This window comes from Taudactylus pleione, unplaced genomic scaffold (genome assembly GCF_031769625.1).
Source record: "Taudactylus pleione unplaced genomic scaffold, aTauple2 ptg000117l, whole genome shotgun sequence".
Classification (NCBI taxonomy): domain Eukaryota; kingdom Metazoa; phylum Chordata; class Amphibia; order Anura; family Myobatrachidae; genus Taudactylus; species Taudactylus pleione.
In genome coordinates, this window is record NW_028284519.1 from 1,542,433 (window position 1) to 1,566,324 (window position 23,892).

Below are 23,892 nucleotides of genomic sequence, written 5' to 3' on the forward strand. Positions count from 1 at the left end.
ACGACTGACAAATGACTGAACGATTAAAATGTCGTAATCGTGCAGTCGTTTTCAGATCTTGTAGTGGATACCCCCCTTTAGTCCTTAATCTGTGGATCAAGGTAAACAAGTCGAAGTATAGGGAATCTGAGGCTGTTTCAATTATCTTAGGTGAAAGTCTTCTACCTAGAAACATTCAAAAGCCACAAAAGTAAAAAGTTAAATGTCATTGTTACTGATTGGTAATTTTAGCAAATAGTAATCACCTGTATTTATTCCTACAGTTACAATGTTGAGCTCTGCTACACAGGGCATAAATTCATGACCGTTGCTTAGAGACAAAATAGCCTCTGGTACCTCCCTCTTCTGTCTCTCCAGCCCTTGCCAGCCCCCTTCTGTCTCTCCAACCCCCAGTCAGCCTCTCAAATAGTCCCCGCTACCCTCTCTCTGCAGTCCACAGACACTTACCTTCTCCTGGGTCTTCTGGCTGTGCCTGCTCCTCTTCACACAGTGGCTTCTCAGCCTTTCAGCAGTGCTATGTGATGTCATGACAACACGTGTGCCGCTTCACAAATATTAAGGTACCACCGGCAGTTGGTGCAATAAAGTGTTTTTTTTAGTTTATTGCGACTTGCAATAAACAAACAAATCCTCTATTGCACCTGCCACCGGCAGTGGTGCCTGAAGACAAGAGACAGAAGCTCCCTGGACCCTGCAGATAGAGCCATCTATAACCGCCGCCTGCAGGGAGCAGATAGCAGTTTTAACTGCAGGCAGCAGTTATAGATAGATTATGTGTGTACGTGGTACCCCCCGTTGCCTGATCATTGGTGCCAACCCTGACAGTTGGCACCTGGAGGCCAATGACTCCACTGCCTCCAGGAGTTCCGCCACTGCTGCTACACAGTTTAATGAGACAGGATGTGGAAGGGATTGGGCGCCATAATGGTAGTTTCTTTATCCCTGAAGATTGGAGAGACTTTGTTGCGATATAAGGTGTCAATAATTATTTTAAGTTACTGGGGTCATACTTTGAACTTTAGAAATTTATCAAGTAACAGTTCTTGCTGTCTCATGTTCTTCCAGAGCTCACATAACTGAAAATAAATTGCTGTAGATGGAGACTGATGGGGCAGCTAGTTGGACTTAATACTGTTTTAGTTGCTAAAAAGAGCTTAAAATCTATTACTCAAGAGGCTTTATAGCGTAGGGCTGACTGTACATTTAGTGCCTGCTAATATTCATCTTGGTTCTGGGCTTCAATTCAAACGTGTGGTTAAAGAGGTAAATTACACCTGTTAGGAATACATCACATTTCTGCAGTACTAATAGTCAGGTGGGGCGCTCCTTAAGTAACTTTACACTGCCCCTTGTGGTACCTCTACACCAGTGGTTCTCAAACTCGGTCCTCAGGACCCCAACACAGGTCACATTTTCCAGGTGACCCTGCAGGTGCCCAGTTGTACTCATTACTCACTGACACATTTTAAAAGATCCACAGGTGGAGCTAATTATTTCACTTGCAATTCTGTGAGGAGATCTGGAAAACATGCACTGAGTTTGAGCACCTGTGCTCTACACGACTACCTCCTTCAGACATGATGAAAATGTGGGATTAAAAAAAGAGAGAACATTGATTAACATTTTATATCTAGCTCCTTCTTTGCAGACTCAGCAATATTCCTAACATATTTTGTAACTGTGTAAATATTATGGGTGAAAAATAAGTTGACATTTTAGTTTCTTGGACAAAATATGTAAGTGAAATGAACCACTGGAAATTCATCCAACTGGAATGACATAATTCAAATGCCCTCTTACCTGGAGCATCGACATAAAGGGCCTAATTCAGAGTTAACAACAAATAAAAAAAAAAAAATAGAAACTATGTTGCAATGCAAGGAGAGCAAATTCATTAATTTTATTAATTTTATTTATTTTTGCTTGCAGTGAAAATACTTGCTGCTTCTGCAGGTAGTGAACAAATTCTAAATACCGGGCAGCTTTGTTATGACCTGAAATGTAAGGTGCGTACCCACTAGAAGACTGTGAAACGACTGCACGATTATGACATTGTAATCGTGCAGTCGTTTCACAGTCTGCGCTGTGTCTACACTGAACGATCAGTCGTTCAGTGTAGGCGCATCAATCATCCCCGAACATGGTCTATCGTTATCGGCAGTTTGATCAGCATGTTCGGGTGATGATGGATGTCGGAAATGACCAGCAGGAGCGTGCATCGCTGGTCGTTTCCGACATTGATTTGCATGATTTGTGCCCGATTAGTGAGCAATTGCACGATTACGATGTCGTAATCGTGCAATCGCTCAGTAATGTTGCGTAGTGAATGTGAGACTTTAAAATTAAGCTAGGACATGCCCTTCCCAACAACATATCTCTCTGTACATTTAGATCTGCCCCACCTGCAGTGCAGCATGGTTTTACCAAGGTGCAAATTGCTCCATTTTTCGGTTCCTTTTCGATTTGCTCCTAACTCTAAATCGGGTCCATATTTTGTGATTTTCTTGTATAAGGAATATTTCCATTTTAAAGTCTCAAATTAAACAAAAGATGGACTAGATAATAAAATAATTGCCTGTGTACAAATTAGACTAGCTTTTCTGGGTTTTGTAAAGCACTGCACAGTTTTTCATTAAAGAACTTCGGTGTGCTTTCCCATGTAATATCCCTAATGATAACCTGAAGGTTGTGGTGACCTTTGCTTCTAATGCACTAATGTGTTTATATGTTTTCCTGTAATGTGGGTCTTCCATTGTTGCTTTGGGAACCATTGTGCTTTTTCAAGACCTGCAGACATTTCAATCATTGCCTACACATTGCCCAGAGCTGAGTGAGGATACCGCAACTCCCATGATCCTTCTTGATGCAGAGCAGCAGCCATATTGCAGGTTACTGACCAGAACTTCACTGGCATCATACTCCCATTAATAAAATAAGGTAAATGCAATGCAATTACCTCAGTAATCCTGGACGACCTTTTAGAAGCCTCTACCACCACTGACATTAGGCTCTAATGAAAAGAGTAATCATTTTGGAGAGAGATTTATTTTTGGAAGACCACAAATGAAGAGCAGTCCAGCAATACATACAATGTAAGTATAGAAAAGCCATGGCACTAAGCACCAAAGTTTGTCTAAATGCATTTCAACAGACTGGCATTCGACCTGAGGGCCTGATTCAGAGCCGAACGCTCTGACCAGAGCGCTCGCTCTGAATCAGGCCCTCCTCCATGAAAATGGAGCGTCCTCCTGGATGCTCGCTTAGCTGTGGGTGACCACCCACAGCTTATGCGAGCGTCCATGATGATGGTCAAGATGGTCAAGACCATAGCGTCCATCGGGCTTGCGACGGAGACCCTGCGGTAGGGTCTCGCTGCCGCAAGCCCTGGAGTGATTTTGGCTCTTATCAGAGCCAAAATCACTCCCACTGACATCACTACTGATGTCAGTGGGGCCGGCTTCAGACGGTAGGCGTTCCCATGGGAACGCCTCCGTCTGGCAGCCACGCCCCCGGCACGCCCACCAAAGGGGGCGTGCTGTCAAGCAACATCGACAGCACGCCCCCTTTGGTGCGAGACCCGGAGCGACGGAGAGCCCGTCGCTATCCGGGTCTCGCGCATGCGCAGTGGGGCAACATCGACCCGCTTGCGAGCGTCCTGCGCTCGCAAGCGGGTCTGAATGACCCCGATTCCTGTAATGCTGTAACAATTCTGGGTGATTTCAGCAAATGGAAGACCTATGCATACACTGCCCCCAGCACTCTGCTCACTATCATCATAATTTCCACTAACCCCATCCAGGAGATCTGACTGAAATGGGACAGATCTCTGCATAGTTCATACACACAGCTCAGAATAGGTCGCAATTCTATGTTCATGCCCACGGCAAATTAATTCTGGGACCAAACGGCCCGTTGCCACCCAGTATCTCCCAACCAGCCACAAGAGAGAAAAGTATGAGATGCGTATGACTCAGAATCGCTTTAAAATGTGTGCAATGCAGACGCAGTTTACTAACAATTGCTTGACGATCATGCATTTGGAATTGCATGCAACTCAGAATCAGGCCTATTGAATGCAGTAGTGCTGGAATATATCACATATACTAATCAGTGGTGACACCCAGTGCAGCACTGAGTTAATCCTCATGTGAGCGTGAAAGGGGGCATGGCCACATGCCTGTGAGGCTGTGCCCTCTGATGTGTGTTTTATAGCCCAATTTTCTTCACGCTGGGGCCTTGCCCATCACTCCGGGAGCTACTGGGCAGCCCCAGTCTCTTTGGATACAGGGGGGGCAAATGACGTACTCACGCGCACATCATCCATCACCGCTGCTGCTACACTGCTCTGCTATTTTGGTGTCACCCCCTCATATGGTGTCACCCAGTGCGGCCCGGACTGCCCCTAGTGATGCCACTGGTACCAATATAGGCACCTCCCTAAGAACCTGATTTCCTTTTTACAATATCAGCTCCCTAATTAAGTACCTTTCACAACAAGATGTGTTAATGGATAAGAATTCATGGAACATGGAAGGGCCTACAATAATTAACATTCTAATACAATTTGAATTGAAACTGCATTTAGAGGTGAGTGAAGCCATTTAGCAAAGTTTAGGTGTAACCCGTTTGCACATGTGGGTGTTAGCAAGCTTAAGCCCTGCCTTGTGTTGTACTTGGAAACCACTGTGGTTCCATGTCTCCCACCTAGAGCACTTGTTTATCAAAGCTAACAAACAGCTGTGTCCATGCACGTGCAGGTTTGGTAACAGTATAGCGAGTGTAGTGCAGATGCAACAGTTTCCTCTAATGGCACTAAAGCTGGATACACATTGTTTCATCACAATACATGGCTGCAATAATTACCTTATTATTTAACCTGTTGGAGAGCATGACTTGACTTAAGAGCTGACACTCTCATGAAGGGATGGTCACTCTTTTCCACGCCGAGCTTCTTCTATACACCCTCTTCCACATTAGAATACTCATACTCTCACTGTCTGTGACTCAGTTGTCACAGCTGCACTTAGAGTAGTAGAGTAGTGCTGTTACCCCTGATTGGTCAGGGTAGCATCATCCTGCTCTATTCTCTCACTCTTATGTCCATGGGTTCTCTATCTCAATTTAGGTGGGTACTGTCACCAGTCTCTCCCTATTTCCCAGAGTGTTTCAGAGCTCAGACAAACTTGTGCAAACTCGCACATAGATTTGCAGAAGCAACTCCGAAAAAAAATATAAACTGAGCCTTTTGTTTATATGGGTCAGAATCAATATCTGTTGGTCTATAACTAGGGTAACAACGTTATCTCAAATGCATGAGAGTCACTCAGGACACACAAGTCAAACACTTGGGTCCTAAACTTGTGTAGGGGGTCACCTTCACACATTACACAGTTTGTCACAGTGGTAAAGTAATTTGAGAATTTAGGCTCAAACTGTTTCAGATCAGGACAGATCAGTTTAGACAAAGATGACAAACATTCAGAAGGCAGAAATGATAGACATTGCCTCAGATTTCACTAATATCTCCTTCCCCTACATACCATCTACTTTACACTAGCAACAGGGAGCATGCTTTGATGGATGCATGAAAAGTGTCTTTTGTTACACTGGAATTTACTTTTTTTTCTATTTTAAAGAGAAAAAGTCCCAATTGTGGACAACTGAACCACATTGTAGTAGCAGGGGTCTTTAATTACCCTGAAATAGATTGATGCAATGTGACTTCTAGGACTGCAAAGGGATCTATACAGAATATGTATTGCTGCAGGACACTTTCATGGGTCAATAAGTAAAAGCACCAACTAGAAAACAAGTTCTATTGGTCCTGTAATCTGTACAGTGCAGAGCTTTTTAAGATTTCTAGAATGACAAAATGGTTCCAGGGCCCGCTGCTTCCCCTGCACCCAGTCACGCACAGGCTTTCTCAAAACAGAGCTCTGCTGGTACGTTGACACCTCCTCCCACTGGGAGGACATGTGGACGCCCCAACAGGCTAGGCAGCACTGCAGCAGTGCCATATTAAAGGGGAACGGGCATGTGTACCCTCCGTCAGGGGTCTCTCCCCGCAAGCCCTCATTTACAGGCTGTTTCTGCCTGCTAAGACCTGTGGCATGCAGCTCAAGGAAAGGCCAAGAAAAGAGGGGATGAGCTGAAAGAATAGAAGAGTAGAATGGTTGGGGGGTGGGTCAGAGTAGAAGGGGGCAGGCTGGACTAGCAGTAGGAGGACCAGACAGGAAATAAGTGCGGGCTGCAATGCTGCATGGGACTAGTGATGGGAAATCTAGTTCATTTTGGCGATTAGGTCATTATGATCTAGTTCACTCAAAAGAGTAGTTCAAAGGATCAGTTCATTTGGGTCATTTCATTACTGGCTCTGATACACTGCTGATAGAAGTGATTGGAAACAGAACTAGTGGATTACACATACATAACAGCATTTCTACTAGATGATTCTTGTTCAAATGATCAGATATGTTTAATATGTCTGATATTTTAATATTTAAAAAAGCAGTCACTTATCCAGCAAAGTAGTAGTGACCTGTTTAGATCTTTAATGTTAACTATTTTTGAGAAAGACCCAAATTAAGGGGTTGTATATGCCAGCTTCTGTCATTTATCTAGCACTTTCTATAAAATGACAGAAGCTGATTGGTTGCTATGGGCAACTTTTACATTTGATCACATCTCCCCTATGTCTTGGAATATGGAATAAACAAAACTACAGTATATAGCATGCAGCACTCAGCACTGTCTCTTGAGCTGATGGTGAATGTGTCATGTGACTTGTGAGCTACATGATCCACTCACTAGTCTAAACGAACTACTGACCTATATGACAAGAGAATAATGACTCATGAGCTCTACAGAATCCTCACAATGTCTGAGCATAGCAGTGCCACCTGTGGTAGTTTAGCAGTACTGACTCATGATGAATGTATGATAGAGCTGATGGGGAATGTATCATGTGACATGAGTCACTGACCTAATTGAACTAGTGAACTAGATGCCAAGAGAATGGCTCATGAATCATCATAACAATCAGTTCAATCAGATGCACATAGCCCTCACAAAGTCACATAGCAGTGCCATCTGTGGTCGTTTAGCAATATTGACTCATACCTAATGGAGCTGCTGTGCTCACTCTGTCACTGTGTCTAACTCCTCCCAATTGTTCTAGCTCCTGATGAACTGATCTTTGCCAGAGCTATGAACTGATTGAACTAGTTCATTTTGAAGATCAGTTAATTGAACTGATCATTCGTGAACTACCCATCACTACATGGGACTAGTAGGGTCAGGGTTACAGGGGAAGAGAGAATGTTAGCTGTTGTGAAAGCTTAGAAAGAACAGCCGCAGCCGCTTACAGGAAGAGAGAGAGAGTTAGCTGGGAAAGAGAGAGAATAGTGGCAGGGAGGTTGCAGCCATAAGACCAGAGAGGGATAGTTGAAAGGGGTGGGAGCAATGAGGAAAAAAAAAGAAAGTAGAGAACAGAAAGATAAAGAAGGGAAAGAGCAGGAGGTAAAGGATGGAGGAGAAAGCACATGTGACAGGAGACAGCTGAGGGGAATAATGCTGTTTGGTTGGGGGAGAGAGACTAATAACATAATACACACTAATAATATACAAAAGGACTGACACGGAATATCACAGGGGGCTCTCTCCCTGTATAAAATACATTACCAACAGTACAAAGGGCTAATATACAGGTGGTCCAGCAGCACTAGGCATGCCCAGACTGGTGGAGCACTGTGAACAAAGGTGTCTCTAGAAGCTGGGGGGCTCCTTCCAAAATGTTGCTATTGGGCCCACAAAGTTCTAGCTACGTGCCTTACTGTAATGATGGGTCTTACTTAAATAATCCACTACATTTTATGTGTATGTGTTGTAAAACGCTAATAATAGCATGACTTAATTGGTTCTAAAAATGAATGCATTGTGTAAGTCTCAACTGTAGTTTCCTAACATACAGTATCACATTATCTGCTGAAATAAAGAGACCCTAATGGTAAAAGAATGGATTTTTATGGGCCAATGTCTTTTGCCTCCAGAAGCATGTTCTAGCAATAGGGAAAAATGCAGTCATGTAACTGCAGCAGTGATACAGCAAATTTTGGCAAACACAGTTGGCTACAAGCATCTTTAGCAGGTTGATTTATGGTCAGATATGATATCCATGTACAGATGTCTCCTCTAGCCTCAATATGCCGTGTAGCGTAATGTGCCTGGTGAGAGCAAGCCACCAGGTCACGTGCAACTCTGCTAGCGTTGGGCGTCTTTTGTTGCCGCACATGCGGTTAAGTCACAATGCGATACAACTAGGATACACCAGGAGACTGTGCTAATTAATTTGATATGTGACACTTGTGTATCTGTGTGTGGGTCTGTAAACAAATCAGCTGCGGCCGCTGCATCATAGCACTTTGCATGCTGATTGAGAGACTCAATCGCATGGGATCCGTTTGTCATAATTGTTAAAGTGTCACCAACTCAGCCACTCATAGCCTAGTGCTGGAGCTGCTTTTCCATGTTGCTGTCACATATATTGTATAATAATATGTTGCAGTAGAGCTCTAGGCTCTACAGAGCTACTGTACCTCATGTTGCCAGTAAACTTCTTTCTGAGTACAGTTCTAGTAACAGCCATAAACAATGTAAATGTAGCAGTTATTACCAAGATCTACGAATAATTAGAGAACAATAAAAAACTTGTAGTGCGTTTACAGGGCTGGGCAGAGGAGAAAATGCAATGGGTTTATCTGGGAAAATTGGTGCAACTGGATGTATTTGGTGTGAAATGGAATCGTTGTTCTGTAATGAGTGATGGCTTAGTGGTGTGTGCAGAGGTTTTATCATAGAGGGTGAGACACTCGAGTGGTGTTAATGTCACATCAATACATAAATTTACTCTATATGAGAAGCATATTGTATCTGAATAAATTACTTTAATGCAGTTTTACAGATGAAAATTCTAAAAAGTAGTGAGGGTGGTTGGTGTTTACAAAATATACCACAATGTGTTTATCTAAATGGAGAAGGGGTTATCGGCTGCTGCTGATTGCGGTTTAACCACTTAACTGACAAATTTTTTTTCCAAAAACCGCTCCGAAATTGTCTGGTTTTTTTATGATTGAATTAGGTCAAGAATATCTTTTTTAAACTATTTCAACGCAATTTGTTTTTTTTTAAACACCATATACCATAAAAATGTAAATTTTTATGGTATACTGAAGTTCTGGTCATTGACAGCTGTACCATCGATGGCCGATTGTTTCTATCGATGGTTGAACCAATCAATTGTCTGACATCGGTTGGGGGGCTCCACAGACACTATATATGGTATATATGCGCGCATACACACATATATATGTGTATATATATATATATATATATATACACACACACATTTTATATATATACACACACATATATATATATATATATATATATATATATGCAGTGTGTGTATATGTGTATATATATTTATATATATACACACATATAGGGCTTTGCTGTTTATATATGGGGTGGGGCTTGCAAAAATGGAGGAGGGAGAGAAGGGGTTGGCTCTTTGGCCAACGGCTGCTCCCTCTACTATTTGCAGCCGCTGGGGAGCCGCTAACAGGGCGGTCGGTGGGTGGGGGCAGAGAAAAGGTCAGCGCTGATAGTGCTACTTTCTATTTGCCCGGCGGCTGCTCTGTTTAGTTTGCAGCTGCCAGGCTGTTGCTAGTGGGGGTGGAGAGAGAGAAGGACAGCGATGATAGCGCTGTCCTTCTCTGCCCAGTGGCTGCTCTGCCATCAGCCGCCGGGCTGCTGCTAGCTCCGGAGGAGGGAGAGAAGGACAGCGCTATCAGCGCTGCCTTCTCTGCCCTGCCAGTAGCCGCTGGGCTGCTGCTCTCCGGAGGAGGGAGAGAAGGACAGCGCTATCAGCGCTGCCTTCTCTGCCCTGCCAGTAGCCGCTGGGCTGCTGCTCTCCGGAGGAGGGAGAGAAGGACAGCAGTATCAGCGCTACCTTCTCTGCCCTGTCAGCAGCTGCTCTCCGGAGGGAGAGGGAGAGAAGGACAGCGCTATCAGCACTGCCTTCTCTGCCCTGTCAGCAGCCGCCGGGCTGCTGTCGGGGGTGGGTGCATTGGCGCTGGGCTGTCCGATCGCTGCTAGCAGTGATCGGCCGGCCCACGGGGAGGGACAGTGTGCAGAGGGACCAGGAGGTCCCTCTGTGATAGGCGGCTGCTAGAAAATTAGTTTCCAGCTACCATGTCAGGGAAAGCCCAGTCTGGTATGCTCGTATCTGATACGACCATGCCAGGCAAGTGGTTAAGGGATTATGAGAAGAGCTTTCTCCTATGCAGTGGTGCTTGCTCTTTGGGCCTGATTCAGCACGGATCACAAGTCTGCAATTGCATGCACCCATTCGCTGCGAAAATATGCAAATGAATGCAATCGCAGTGCAATCGTAGCACTAAATCAAGACGCCCATCAGCTTATAAAGCCACCCACTTCCCATTACATGCATCCGCAAGTCAGCAAAAAATCGGTAACATTGAGAAACATCAGACCTATATGCAGTGTTGCGGTTGAGCTTGACATGCCTTTACAACCTGAGAAGCTTCCTTATCGCCATGTAGTGCTCTGCCTGCGTATGCCGTTGCTAGGACTTAATTATACACGCCTCTGTAATGACATTTACATGCACAGGCACGCCTCCGTTCCTTCGACCACCCCCCCCTCTCCAACCCCAAATGGTTCTTCCTGTCATTCATTTCTGTGTGCCGCTGAATGTCTGTTGCGTTCGCATACCCGATCGCAGTAGCCAGCTTGCACACTGCGATGCATATGCATGCACAGAACAAAAACATCCACCAGTTGAGTGCGTCCGCAGCCTTGCGATCCAACCTGAATCAGGCCCTTTGTCCCATACATCAGCATACTGTATATGTGAAATCATGTATTTATTCTGTCCAGAGAGCTACTGTTTACTACTATAGTTGGCACCGCGTACACCTTGTGGCACCTTACAAATAAATGTTTATAATAATCCCCAAGATATTGTGAACAAGCAAGTTTATACAGAGTCCTCTTAAGTTGTGCTTTATATTACTTACATAATATCTGAATAATATTCACTTTGGAATTAATTTGTGTATTATTCTATATCTACTGTAGCTATTTGATGTTGATAGAGACGGCAGTATAACCGAGGATGAATTCAGCTCCTTGCTGCGATCTTCACTGGGAGTGCCAGATCTTGATGTATCCAAACTGTTTCAGGACATGGATGCTGATAAATCAGGGAAGATCTCATATGGTAAGTCCAGAAACATTACATTTAGTCCTTGTGTGATTGGCTACTATAGCTCTAGCATTTTGATCATGTTTATTTGGAAGTAAGCTAGCCCTTGCTCTAATTTTAATCAATGATGGTATCTAGTGCCATCATTATAAAGGTGGCCCTGCACATTTACATCACGTAGTTCAACTTGATTGTGCAAGAACCAGATCTAAGCAACTCTATATTGGGCTAAATTCAATAGATTCAACTTAACGTATCAATTAGTGACCAAGTAGCACCTTCATCCAATGACCACTCACACACACAAATTGCAGTCTTCAGCTGATCATTAGTTTTACTGCTCTAAAGATTAGAGCCCTACATGTTATCCCTGATAGGTATAATTTATCACCTCCTATTGAGGCAATAAGAAATTATTTATTAGAGATATTTATCATATTTTCTTGCAGGGACCCTTCAAAGTCTAAAAGTAAAGTGATCACTCTACTTTTTCTGTGTTCGGAACCGGCAGAGCAACTGCACATGGCCATTACCGGAGAGGGATACAATGTGCAATTTTGTAGTTTATACGATATTGGCAAATGTGGTTAGAACTATCAGGAACCAAGATCTGGAAAGTTAAACTTTTTAGACCTTGAGAAATTTGGCAATACCACATTCCTTACAGGGACTGCATTTGTGAACTAAAATAGAGGGACCAAAGCAGACATCTCTGATATATGCTACGGTAACCTCGTAATAACTCGCTTGGATAAGTAAGGCAGAAATCAACTTTCAGTTTTCAGATTGACCACATAAAGGGCTCTATTTACTACAATCCGCATTTAAATGCAGACTGTAGTGTGATATTTTCGACTGAATTCGCATTGTGAATTCAGGCAATATAACAGGGATTTATTAAAAATCCCTTGCAGGGACAGAGCTTGCGATAAAGCTCAGTCCCTGTGAATCCCCACAGCAGCCCTATCACTGTATTTTTCAGAAAAAATACAGTGACAAGGTGCCGCACATGCGCTGACCAGCCCCCGCAGCCCCCCTTACTTTTACTTACACACGGTCAGGTCATCACTGCTCCAGTGATGTCCTCCCTCCGGGGCTTCGGGTCACAGTGCAGGATTGGAGACCAGCTGACCGGCCAGCTGTTTAATGCAGCAGCTGACCAGGGTCACAGTGCAGGAGCCGGGAGACCAGCTGACCGGAGGGAGGACATCAATGGAGCCCTGATCACCGGCCCAGCCCTATTTTTTTTTTTTTTGCAGTGATCAGCTTGTGGTCTGTTTAGACCACACAGCTGATCACAGGGGCCGGCTCTGCTCTGCCTGTCGGAGCAGAGCAGGAGTCAGGGAACCGGGGGAAATCCTTGATAACGCCATCTCCAGTTGGAGATGGAGTTATTATCACAGGGCTCCCCCCGGTATTTTTTCACATTTTATTTTCAGTAAATCTCAGGCAGATCACATTTGCCATTACAATTATGGGAAATGTGATCTGCTCACTAAAAATTTGATAATTAGGGTTTGGAGTATAATTTTATGAATTCTACTCCAATTGCCCTTTAGTAAATTTAGATGGTACTAAAATAATGTGAAAATGGTGTGAAAACACCCTTTTTCACTTTATTTTAGTAAAAATAATGTTAACAAATAGAGCCCAAAGTTTTCATAAATATGTAGAGTTTCGGACTGGGACATAAGGGGCCCACCAGGAGAATGCAGTAGTAGGGGCTCATGCTTAAAAGGTGCGGTCATCCACCAATGGGGATGTGGCCAGCCACCACAGTTGCTTGGCTAACCATAAGACAAATTTTGGTGTAATTTCTATAAAAGAAAACCAAGGGCCTGATTCAGAGCCGCTCGTAAGCGGCTGCTCGTTCGCTCCGAGTGATGTTTGCCCAACTGTGCATGCGTACAGATCGTTATACGCATGCGCGAACCAGTCAGTGCGGTCGAAATTCATGTGCTCGCAAAATAGCGAATGCCTGATAATTTGAGTGACAGAAAGAGGCGTATGTGGGTGGTAACAGGGGAAGGTGCTTGAAAACGGGGAGTGGAGATCCGATCGCAGGCATGCTTAAAGGTCAAAACGGGCGTTTTATGGGTGTGCATAATTAAAACAGCAGCGTCATTGACCACTTCACTGGGTTATTTTACAGTCAGAACTGCTCGCAAGATTGTGGTAGCAAAAACCAACCACAAGAATAGCGAGCAGCTCATACCCTGGTCGATGTATTCGATTAATCTAAAAATAGCGGACATAACGTAGGATGCGAGCGGCCAGGGGGCGTAGTTTCCCAAAAAACGACCGCAAGTTTTGTTCGCTCGTTCAGACCTAGAGGCGTGAACAGACCGCAAAGAGCGAACGGTTCATTTGAATAGCCACCCCTATTTTCTGGACGAGCGAGTGCTAATTGCGTCCGGCTCTGAATCAGGCCCCAAGAACCAAAGTTTTTCAGTGGTCCTGCTCCACAAGGTAACTGACCCTCTAATAGAGTAACAGTGTTCAATTTAGTGGAGCCCTCAGGCAGTGGGGCCTAATGGGGATTTCTCCTGTATTCCTGTGGGTCAGTCCAACCCTGACTATGTCCCTAAATGGGTTAATATGTTTGATTTCATGTAGTTTTGAAAATGAAAGCAAATGTATGTTATGAGATACAGAAAATGGCTACAGTGATTAGCGTTGCTGCCTCACAGGCATGAGTTAAATTCCCAAACAGGGCCCTATATTAGAGATAAGCGGTTCGGATTCTGTGGAATCCGAACCACTCCGAACATAGGGGATCCGAGTCCACCCGAACACTGTTCGGGTGTTCCCCGCTCGACTCTGATCCCCGTTCGGGGTTGAACGCCGGCCTCCCGATGTCGGATTCTCTCACGAGAATCCGACGTCAGGGTCCTGTAGTGTAGAGCAGAACACTGTGATAGCGGTTTGCCCTACACAGAAACAAACACATAGACGCCAGCGGCAGCTGTGTGTTTGTTATAGTAGCCAATGAGAGTCACACAGACTCTCATTGGCTGCTGCACGGAGGGAGCCGGTTGGAGCTCACTCATGAGCTCCGTCTTCCGCCTCTACCCGCTGCGGGTGATGGGAGAGATGTCATGATGTCTCTACCATAGTGCAGAGAGGAGCGGACGGCTGCGGTCACACGCAGGAGCGGGGATTCAGGTATCGTTTTTTTTTTTTTCTGTGTGAGGCGGCGCTACTGGGGGCATACTACAAGGGACACAACTACTGGCGGCACTTGTAATGGGGCATACTACAAGGGGCATAACTAATGGGGGCACTTGTAGTGGGGGCATACTGCAAGGGGCACAACTACTGGGGGCACTTCTAATGGGGGCATACTACAAGGGGCATAACTAATGGGGCACTTGTAATGGGGGCATACTATAAGGGGCACAACTACTGGGGGCACTTGTAATGGGGCATACTAAAAGGGGCACAACTACTGGGGGCACTTGTAATGGGGGCATACTACAAGGGGCATAACTAATGGGGGCACTTGTAATGGGGGCATACTATAAGGGGCACAACTACTGGGGGCACTTGTAATGGGGGCACAACTACTGGGGGCACTTGTAATGGGGGCACAACTACTGGGGGCACTTGTAATGGGGGCATACTACAAGGGGAACTTGTAATGGGGGCATACTACAAGGGGCACTTGTAATGGGGGCATACTACAAGGGGCACTTGTAATGGGGACTTACTACAAGGGGCACAACTACTGGGGGCACTTGTAATGGGGAATACTACAAGGGGCACTTGTAATGGGGGCATACTACTGGGGACGCTACTAGTGGAGGCATACTACTGGGGGCACAACTACTGGGGGCATACTACTAGGGGCACTTCTAATGGGGGCATACTACTGGGGGCACTTGTAATGGGGGCATACTATTAGGGGCATGCTACTAGGGGCATACTACTGGGGGCACTTCTAATGGGGGCATACTACAAGGGGCACAACTGCTGGGGACACTTCTAATGGGGGCATACTAATAGGGGCACTTGTAATGGGGGCATACTACTAGGGGCACTACTAATTGGGGCATACTACTGGGGAAATACTACTAGGGGCACTACTACTGGGGGCATACTACTAGGGACATACTACTGGGGCATACAACTAGGGGCACTACAAATGGGGGCATACTACTGAGGGGCCCTACTACTGGAGGGCATTGTGTAAGAGACACCACTGCTGGGGGCATTGTGTAAGGGATACTATTGCTGTTGGCATTGTATAAGGGGCACTACTACTGTGAGCATTGTATAAGGGGCATTACTACTGTGAGCTTTGTGTATAAGGGTCACTAATGTGGGCATTGTGAAAAAGGGGCACTACTGTGGGCATTGTGTAAAAGGGGCACTACTGTTGGCATTGCGTAAAAGGGGCACTACTGTCTCTCGTAACATAAATAAGAGACACTACTTTATGGTGTAATGTGAATCAGGGGCACTATGTGCTGTGTAATGTGAATAAGATTATGCACTGTGACTCCTTGGGCCGTAGCCACCTGTGTATACAAGTAATGTGACTCTGCTGGCCGTACCCCACTGGGTGGGTGCACTACCTTTCATTTCTGCCACTGCTGTGGGCAATGTTTCATAGATGTGCTTTAAACTGTGATGTCTGTGCCGCTGTGCCGCTGCTCTGTCGCTTGGTAACCAGTCAGCTCACTGCAACCTTTTGACAATAATGGTGAAAACTATAATTTAAACTGGGAAGTGGTCTAAATTGACTGTAAATGACTGGAAATTTATGATTATTGAGGTTAATAATACTCTAAGAAGAAAAAAATACCAATTTATGTGATTTTAGCTTTTTTTGTAAATTTTTGTAAAAAAATCCAAATCCAAAGCCAGTCACCACAGTTTGGCAAATCCAAAGCTGGACGACGAATTAGAACCAAATCCAAATCCAGCAAAAATGGTCCGGCGCATATCCCTACCCTATATGTGTGTAGTTTGTATGTTCTCCCTATGGTTGTGTGGGTTTTCTCTGGTTGCTCCTGTTTCCTTCCACACTCCAAAAACATACTGGTGTTCTATATAGATTTGGGTGGAATTTGACCCTACAGTAAATTAGTGGTTCTGAGCTCCTGTCCACAAGTACCCCCAACAGGTCATGTTTTCTGGATTTCTTTAATCCTACACAGGTGAGTTTTGCTTTGCTGGATCAGTAATTATCCTACCTGTTTCCACAGATAAAAATCCTGGAAACATGACCTACAGTATTGGGGGTACTTGTGGACTGTAGCTGAGAACCACTGCCCTGACATACTGTAATTGATATATTGTGTACAATGGTGGTGTTATATAAATTCAATATTGTTATAATATATATGTTACTAACAGGATTTTTGAATATTCATTGCAATAACATTTTTGTTCTTTTTTTCTGGTTTCAGAAGAGTTCAAGTTCTTTCTGAAGAAGCATCCAGAATATGCCAAGTTGTTTACAACATACCTTGAACACCAAAAATATTATTTGCATGTGTTGCAGCAAATTGATGAGGAAGACAAATATTTAGAGCCCTTTATTGCAAAAAATCAAGTTGGGATCAATAGCAAAGAGGAAGCATGTAATGAATCGGACAAGAAAGTGGACTGAACCAAATATTTTATAGGTTTTGTAAAAATAAAAAAATTAACAATTTTGCGACCATTGATTTACTAGACCGTAACAGGAGACAGCTGCATTAAATGAGAAATACAATGTGAGCAGTAATAAAATGAAGTGGGTCAGAAGGTTACATCATATGATTTTAAATTATAATTGATAACCCAGGATTTCCAAGTTTTGCCCCAAACGCAGATTCTTGGCAAGAATTAACCAATCTAGGAAAGCAATGACCAGATTATTAGGTTGGCAGGGAGAAGTGCAGACAAGTAAAGGTGTATATAAGGCCAGATTGCAAACTAAAGTCCCAGCAAATAAATTGTATCAAAATAAGCTACAACATTTGTTTCTCAAACAAAGTTTTTTTTCTATTAAAACATCACAAACTAAACTAATGCCTAATTTTAACAAAGTAGATGAGCAGTAAGGATATTGATTTAGAACCTCTATACACTCCTGCCTATACCTTCTAATATCCTCCCTATACCTTCTAATATCCTGCCTATAAACCTCTAAGGATGATGCTATTTTGCGTACGCAGTCATATAGTAAATAAAGACTCCAGACCTTTTACCTGTGGTTCCAAAGCACAGAGTGATATTTCAAGTAAAAGTACAGTCCGTTACACGCTATGATCTAAGTACAATTTAGCGCAAAGAATTATATAGACCCAAGTACAGTTATGCATAAGCAGCGCTTCTGGACCAGATGTAGGCTTCAGCAAGAAACCCCCGTCTATCAGCATTCAGCAAGAAGACTCAGGCTGGGGTCACAACACACACGTTTATACTCTCACAGAAACAGACAACACAATAGAGAGGCTTGTCGCTGATGCCATTGGTTCCCAGGAGGATGCATCTGTTGCAGAGCATTTAACAGGTTGATTCAATAGACACAGTCCAACCTCTAACAACTGGTTGTCTGTGGTTTCCTGCCTCATGCACATCCTAACAGTTGGTCATATAATGTACATTTCGGTGTTTTAAGTCTCTGCGGTCCATAAGTTGAGAATGCATGCTGCGATCTTCACACTGACGATATCAAAATGCTGTTGAAAGAGTGCAGATCAGTATAATATCAAACATGACTTACTTATCATGTATTAAACCTTAGCTACCAAATAACCTTTATTTCTCAGCAATTATATAATAAATGAACAAACTTGAATCTTATACTTTAAAGCTTATGAGACCTTTTATGTGAATATGTACTGTGTAAGTATTTGGAGTTTGATATAAAGACGCTAGTTAACTTGGGGCAGATGCGTGCGCATGAAGCTAATAAACAGCGTTTTCATACAGGATCTTATGCATTCGCTAATATGCAACTAGTTAACAGCGCAATTGTGCGTATTAATGTGTGTATGAGAAATGGTGAAAGATGCAATCGCATGATGCTAATAGTAATATCGCCATATGTACTTAAGTGTGAGTTTACCTAAAATGGCGCTTGTGTGGCCATTCGCAAAATGGCGTCTTGCGATCTCATTTTCTAAAATGGCGTCTTGCGGCCATTCGCAAGATGGCATCTTTACGATCTAATTTTAAGCTGATCTTGTCTTGCCAATTATCCAGCTTCGACAGCAGTTTACCTGGAATCGGTATGTAATGCCAGTGGACTTATTGCAGGCAGGCCTAATACCGATGCTGGAAGCCCGAACCCTCAGGATCCCAACTGGAGCTGGTAAGTACCTAACCCTCCCCCCCCTAACCCTCCCTTACTGGTGCCTAACTCTAACCTCCCCCCAGTGGTGCCTAACCCTAACCCCCCTTTCCCGCACCCTAAACCTACCCCTCCCGGGGGGGGGGGTGACTGACCTTAACCTCCCCCCAGTGGCGCCTAACCCTCCCCGGGGTGGTGCCTAACCCTAAGACCCCCAGGGGTACCTAAAACTAAACCCCCCCATGGCTAACAGTCCCCGCTTACTTTCATTCAGGATGCCAGGCGTCGGGATTTTGGCGTCTGTACTAAAGATAGACATCTAAATACTGACGCCCATCTTTAGCCAGTGTCAGGCTTCCAGCATTGGGATTCCGACGTCCGGCTTTCCGGACGCCGGTAAATGAACTGCATCCCATTACCTTAATGTGCTAGTCGTACTAATATGTAGGAAAAAGTCAAGATTAGACATAAAGACCTAAGAAATGGTGGAAGACTATGAAAACCGAAATAGACGGAACAGTAAGAATCCAAAAACTTGGTAAACTCATACTCTCCTTCCTAAAGGATCTTGCTCGGTCCTAGACTTTATTTGCCGTCTCTCAAGTTCTATATTTTTCTTTGGTCACTTTTGGAGAGCTTAGGACATGACTAGTCTCAATAAAATATAATTTCAAAGGGAGATGCAGACCTTTTGGAATTTACCAACATTGGTAGTCAGAACTGTTAGTATATTTCTTATCATTCTAAATCTTGCTTTGTCCTCTTTGCTTGCAATTTGGCTTTATGATTTCTAACTACAATTAGTTTATTTGCTGAATCTCACATCAGATCATAGAATTCTTTAAAAAATATATACACTGTGATCTTCAGAACATTATTACAGGTGACAAACTAATGAGAAGAAGCCAAAGGGCCTGATTCAGAGCCGTTCGCTATTTGCGGTCGTTCGTTCAAAAACAAGGGGTGGCTATTCAAATGATCCGTTCGCAAATTGCATTCTGTTCACACCTCTAAGTCTGAACGAGCGTGCAAAACATACGCTCGTTTATTTGTTAAAAACGCCCCCTGGCCGCTCGCACCATACGTCATGTCCGCTATTTATTAGATTAATCGAGTACATCGAACAGCGTATGAACTGCTCGCTATTCTTGTGGTTGGTTTTTTCAACCGCTATTTTGCGAGCAGTTCTGAGTTAATAAAAACCAAGTGACGTGGTCAATGACGCTGCTGTATTAATTATGAACTCCCTTAAAACGCCCGTTTTGACCTTTAAGCACGCCTGCGTTCGAATGCCACTCCCCTGTTTACAAGCACCTTCCCCTGTTACCACCCACATACGCCTCATTCTGTCACTCAAAATAGCAGGCACTCGCTATATAGCGTACAAACGATTTTCGGCCGCACTGACTGGTTCGCGCATGCGTACTAAAAACCGTACGCATGCGCAGATGTGCGAACATCGCTCGGAACGAGCGTACGGCCGCTAGCGAGCGGCTCTGAATGAGGGCCAAAGTTTCCAATCCATACAATACCAGTTTATGGAAAGCTATGGAAGATGAAAAGAAAAGAATGGAAAAGAGTGGGTATTTGGGCCAGAGCTGGAGAACTAACCCTACCAGAGTGGTCAAACAGTTGAGCTTCAGCTTTAGATGTGCTCTGGAGGGAATTGGTATGAAATACCGCCGGCCGGCGGTTCGATTCCCGTCAGCGGCAGCCCGACAGGAGCAGAGTGCGACGCAGCGGAAGGCCGACAGCACTGGAAATCCTGATCGTGGATAGGTAAGTATCCACTAACCTAACCTAACCCCCCTAACCCTCCTTAGGGGTGCCTAACCCTAACTTCCCCCCCAAGTGCCTAACCCTAACCACCCCCTTCCCCGCTGCCTAAACCTAAGTCCCCCGGGGGGGGTGCCTAACCCTAAATCCCCCCTGGGGGTGCCTAACCCTCCCTCCCCCTAGCCTAATCCTCCCGGGGGGGTGCCTAACCCTAAGTCCCCCCCCGGGAGCCCTAAACCTAACCCTCCCCCCCGCGGCTGTCTGCTCTCGGCGCCCGGCATCACTACGATCGTGATGCCGGGCGCCGGTCTCCTGGCGTCGGGGAAATGCGGGCGTCTACATCTAGACGCCCGGCATTTCACCCTTGCCGGTATAAGACAGTCGGGAAGCCGGCTGCCGGTATTTAGGCAGTCGGCTTCCCGATTGCCTCCCCTCTGGAGACCAAGCAAGTCCTAAGCTACAGTACAAGTCTCCTCCAGAAATTTTGCACTGGCTCTGATACTGTGTCAAAAGATATTGTTCTGCAGCAGCTTTCCCAAAGCTTTAGCTCTGGAGCTGCTAAAATAGTAAAACAGTATGGCCTCTAATTGTAATATGATGTATTTTCTTGCTACTGTTACCGTGATGTCTTTCTATCCATTTATCTTTTACACAACATTTTGTTTTTAATTAAAAGAATGTTTACAAATGATTTACTAGATATGATTTGTTATATTAGTGGAAGATAAAGTTATTTTGTGATTTTGGTAGAACCATGATTTATGTTGTCTTTTTGCAGGATATATATGGTAACTTGTTGGGACATGCTGTATCATTACTTTAAGAGTAGCTTACCCAAACACAGTTACATTTAGGGGAAATTGAAAACCCTTAAATTTACCCCTAGTTTATGGATAAGAAATATGTGTGCTTTGTAGATGTGATGTAGGTAAACCCATTCATGTTTTTGTTTTAGTCTACTTTTTTGATTTGTTAACCAAAGTAGTAACAGGAAACTCCATTCATTCTAACCTCATGAAACCTTTACTATATTCAGCTATTGTTCTGATTAAGGTCATCTCTGCATCACACTATTCTCTTTGCAATCAATGCACTGTACAGTAAAAATTTGTTCATAAGGCTGCTAATCCAATCTGTGGAGGACAAGAAGTCTGCAAAGTAGCTGTAATTAGCACTGTCCATTACATGGTCTGTATGAGAGGTTATGAATGGAACAATCTGTACACTCAGTGACATGCAGTGAGAAAATCCTTGTGCAATGTAGCTGGCAATTTGGTGCTCTTTGCAGTGTGTCTAGCTACAGTATATGGAGTTTGAACTAAGCACCGGAATGTGATGCAGTGCTTTATGCTAGTGGGTAATGCCATCTTTAGATGGCCATTATCCAAAAGAATCCCATCAGATGTGGCTGAAGCTAAAACGGTGGAACAATTTAAACACGTGTGGGATAGGCATACGAATATCCTTAAGAGAGACGTAAGGAGCAAATAGGGTTGCATTTGCCTAAATGATACGTGAAAAGGGGCAGACTAGATTGGTCAAGTGGTTCTTATCTGCCGTCAAATTCTATGTTTCTATGAAGCCTATAGGACCCCAGAGGGACTTCTGGTTGTTAAACCCGAAAGTTCCTCTATCCAAGGCTATTGCAAAGGACAGCTTTTATCAGGAGAGCTGTCCTTTGCAAATCCACAATCATCCACATCTCACAATATTCCTTCATATTACTTCTAGTGACATCGCACCCCATCCTAGGCCCTTTGCAATTCTCAGTATCTGTACATGCACCTCATTCTACCACCAAACTTTCCATCCCCATTTAACATCCAATTCTTCCAACCTTAAGGTACGTATCCACTTGCCGATGGGGTAACGACAGTATGATTATAACATTGTAATCGTACAGTCATTCCTCATCCCCTGTAGTGCCTACACTGAACGATAACTATATGTTGTTCAGTGCAGGTACCCTCCCTCATCCCCGAACATTGTCAATCTGTCGTTATCGGCATGTTCCAGATGCTGATTGATGTCGGAAACGACCAGCGGAAGCGCGCATCGCTGGTCGTTCCCAACATTATACTGCCCGATTTATGCATGATTAATGAGCGATTGAACGATAACGATGTCGATATTGTTCAATCGCTCATTTATATTGGCAAGTGGATATGCACCTTTACAGTATATCGCCCTTCCTGTCCTTCACCTGTACGCTTTGTAACATGAGATCTATTTGCAAGAAATTCATATCCATCTAACTATTGCATTATCCTGGGATGGCCAAGAACCTTCATCAGGCCCTGGTTCACATCCTGGGTCTGTTAAGAAATGAAAACACAAGGCCAGTCCTAAAACAGAGAAAAAGGGTCACTGAAAAAATATTCTGTTATGTTAAATCAAACTTCAAAATAAACTATCTCTACGACTACAGCCTCCTTTCCTTCAACTTCTTCTTGCCTCATGTAACTCTCTGCACGCAAATCAACATGTACAGATGGACGCCTAAATACTCTCAAACTGATCCACGTCACATTTTCACTAAAATGATGACTCTGCTATGACTACCCAATTATGACCTGATCAGGTTTCCTCTCTCTAGCCATAGTCAATTCAGCATCACCCACCACCAGCCATATTGTTTCTAACCCAAACCTCAACCATGGCACACCTAACAGACCTGATACCTGAAAAAGTCTCTGGCATCGCTGAACACCACTAGATCATCATCAAATCATGCTCCTATTTTGTGTTTTGCTACTGTAAATTCATCCTTTCATTTTACAATACTGCCTTTTCACTTCTCTAACATCCACCCATTCACTTAACCCCGAATCATCTCTTTATCTTCAAATCATTTGAATGCCAACAACATATAATCCCCCTTCCTACCTCACAGCCCATGATTTGCCACCTACTTTAAAGGCAAAATCAAGCCCATTTGTCAAAATATTTCTTCATGCCAAAACAAGCATACCCCACCTCCTGTTTAATCTCTCCAGCAACCAAGGACAAAAGGGCTTTTTAGAAGTGGAGTTGTTGCCCATAGCAACCAATCATATTCTAGCAATTTTTTTTAGAAGGTGCTAGATAAAAGATAAGTAAAATCTGATTGGTTGCTATGGGTAACGACTCCACTTCTAAAAACCTGCACTTTAGTAAATATACTTTAAAGTCTCTCCACTCTTCTCATCATCTAATCTTACAACCTGCCCCTTCAATAATATTCTTTCCCAACTTCTCCACTCTGTCTCCCTTACTACATACAAACCTCTTCAACCTGTCTCTAATCGCTGGCACCATTCTTCCCAGGGGCGTATTTACCCATTGGCCAGGATGGCACTTGCCAGGGGCGCCGGACAAAGGGGGGGCGCTGTCCGGCAGTGCCACCAGCAGCCAATGGGTGGACTACTCCAGGGGCTTGAACTAGCCCTGCTAGTCCCCCGGGCCCCACAAGTGTAGGGCAGACCGCAGTGAGAGCGGTCTGCCCTACACAGTAACAAACACACACAGCTGCCAGACAGACTCTCATTGGCTGCTGCGTCCA

At 44.2% G+C, this 23,892-nt stretch overlaps 1 protein-coding gene across 5 annotated transcripts in view; it reads left to right on the forward strand.

The window, feature by feature from the left end:
• The window catches only part of LPCAT2 (lysophosphatidylcholine acyltransferase 2), a 167,482-nt gene extending 150,530 nt beyond the window's left edge, over nucleotides 1-16,952 (forward strand). For all 5 annotated transcript variants that reach the window (XM_088471843.1, XM_088471848.1, XM_088471849.1 and 2 more), the window contains 2 exons: nucleotides 11,161-11,302; nucleotides 16,702-16,952. In XM_088471843.1, the coding sequence (XP_088327969.1) occupies nucleotides 11,161-11,302; nucleotides 16,702-16,904 (345 nt within the window). In that variant the 3' untranslated portion in view covers nucleotides 16,905-16,952. The remainder of the gene's footprint in view (nucleotides 1-11,160; nucleotides 11,303-16,701) is intronic.
• The last annotated feature ends 6,940 nt before the right edge of the window (nucleotides 16,953-23,892 follow it).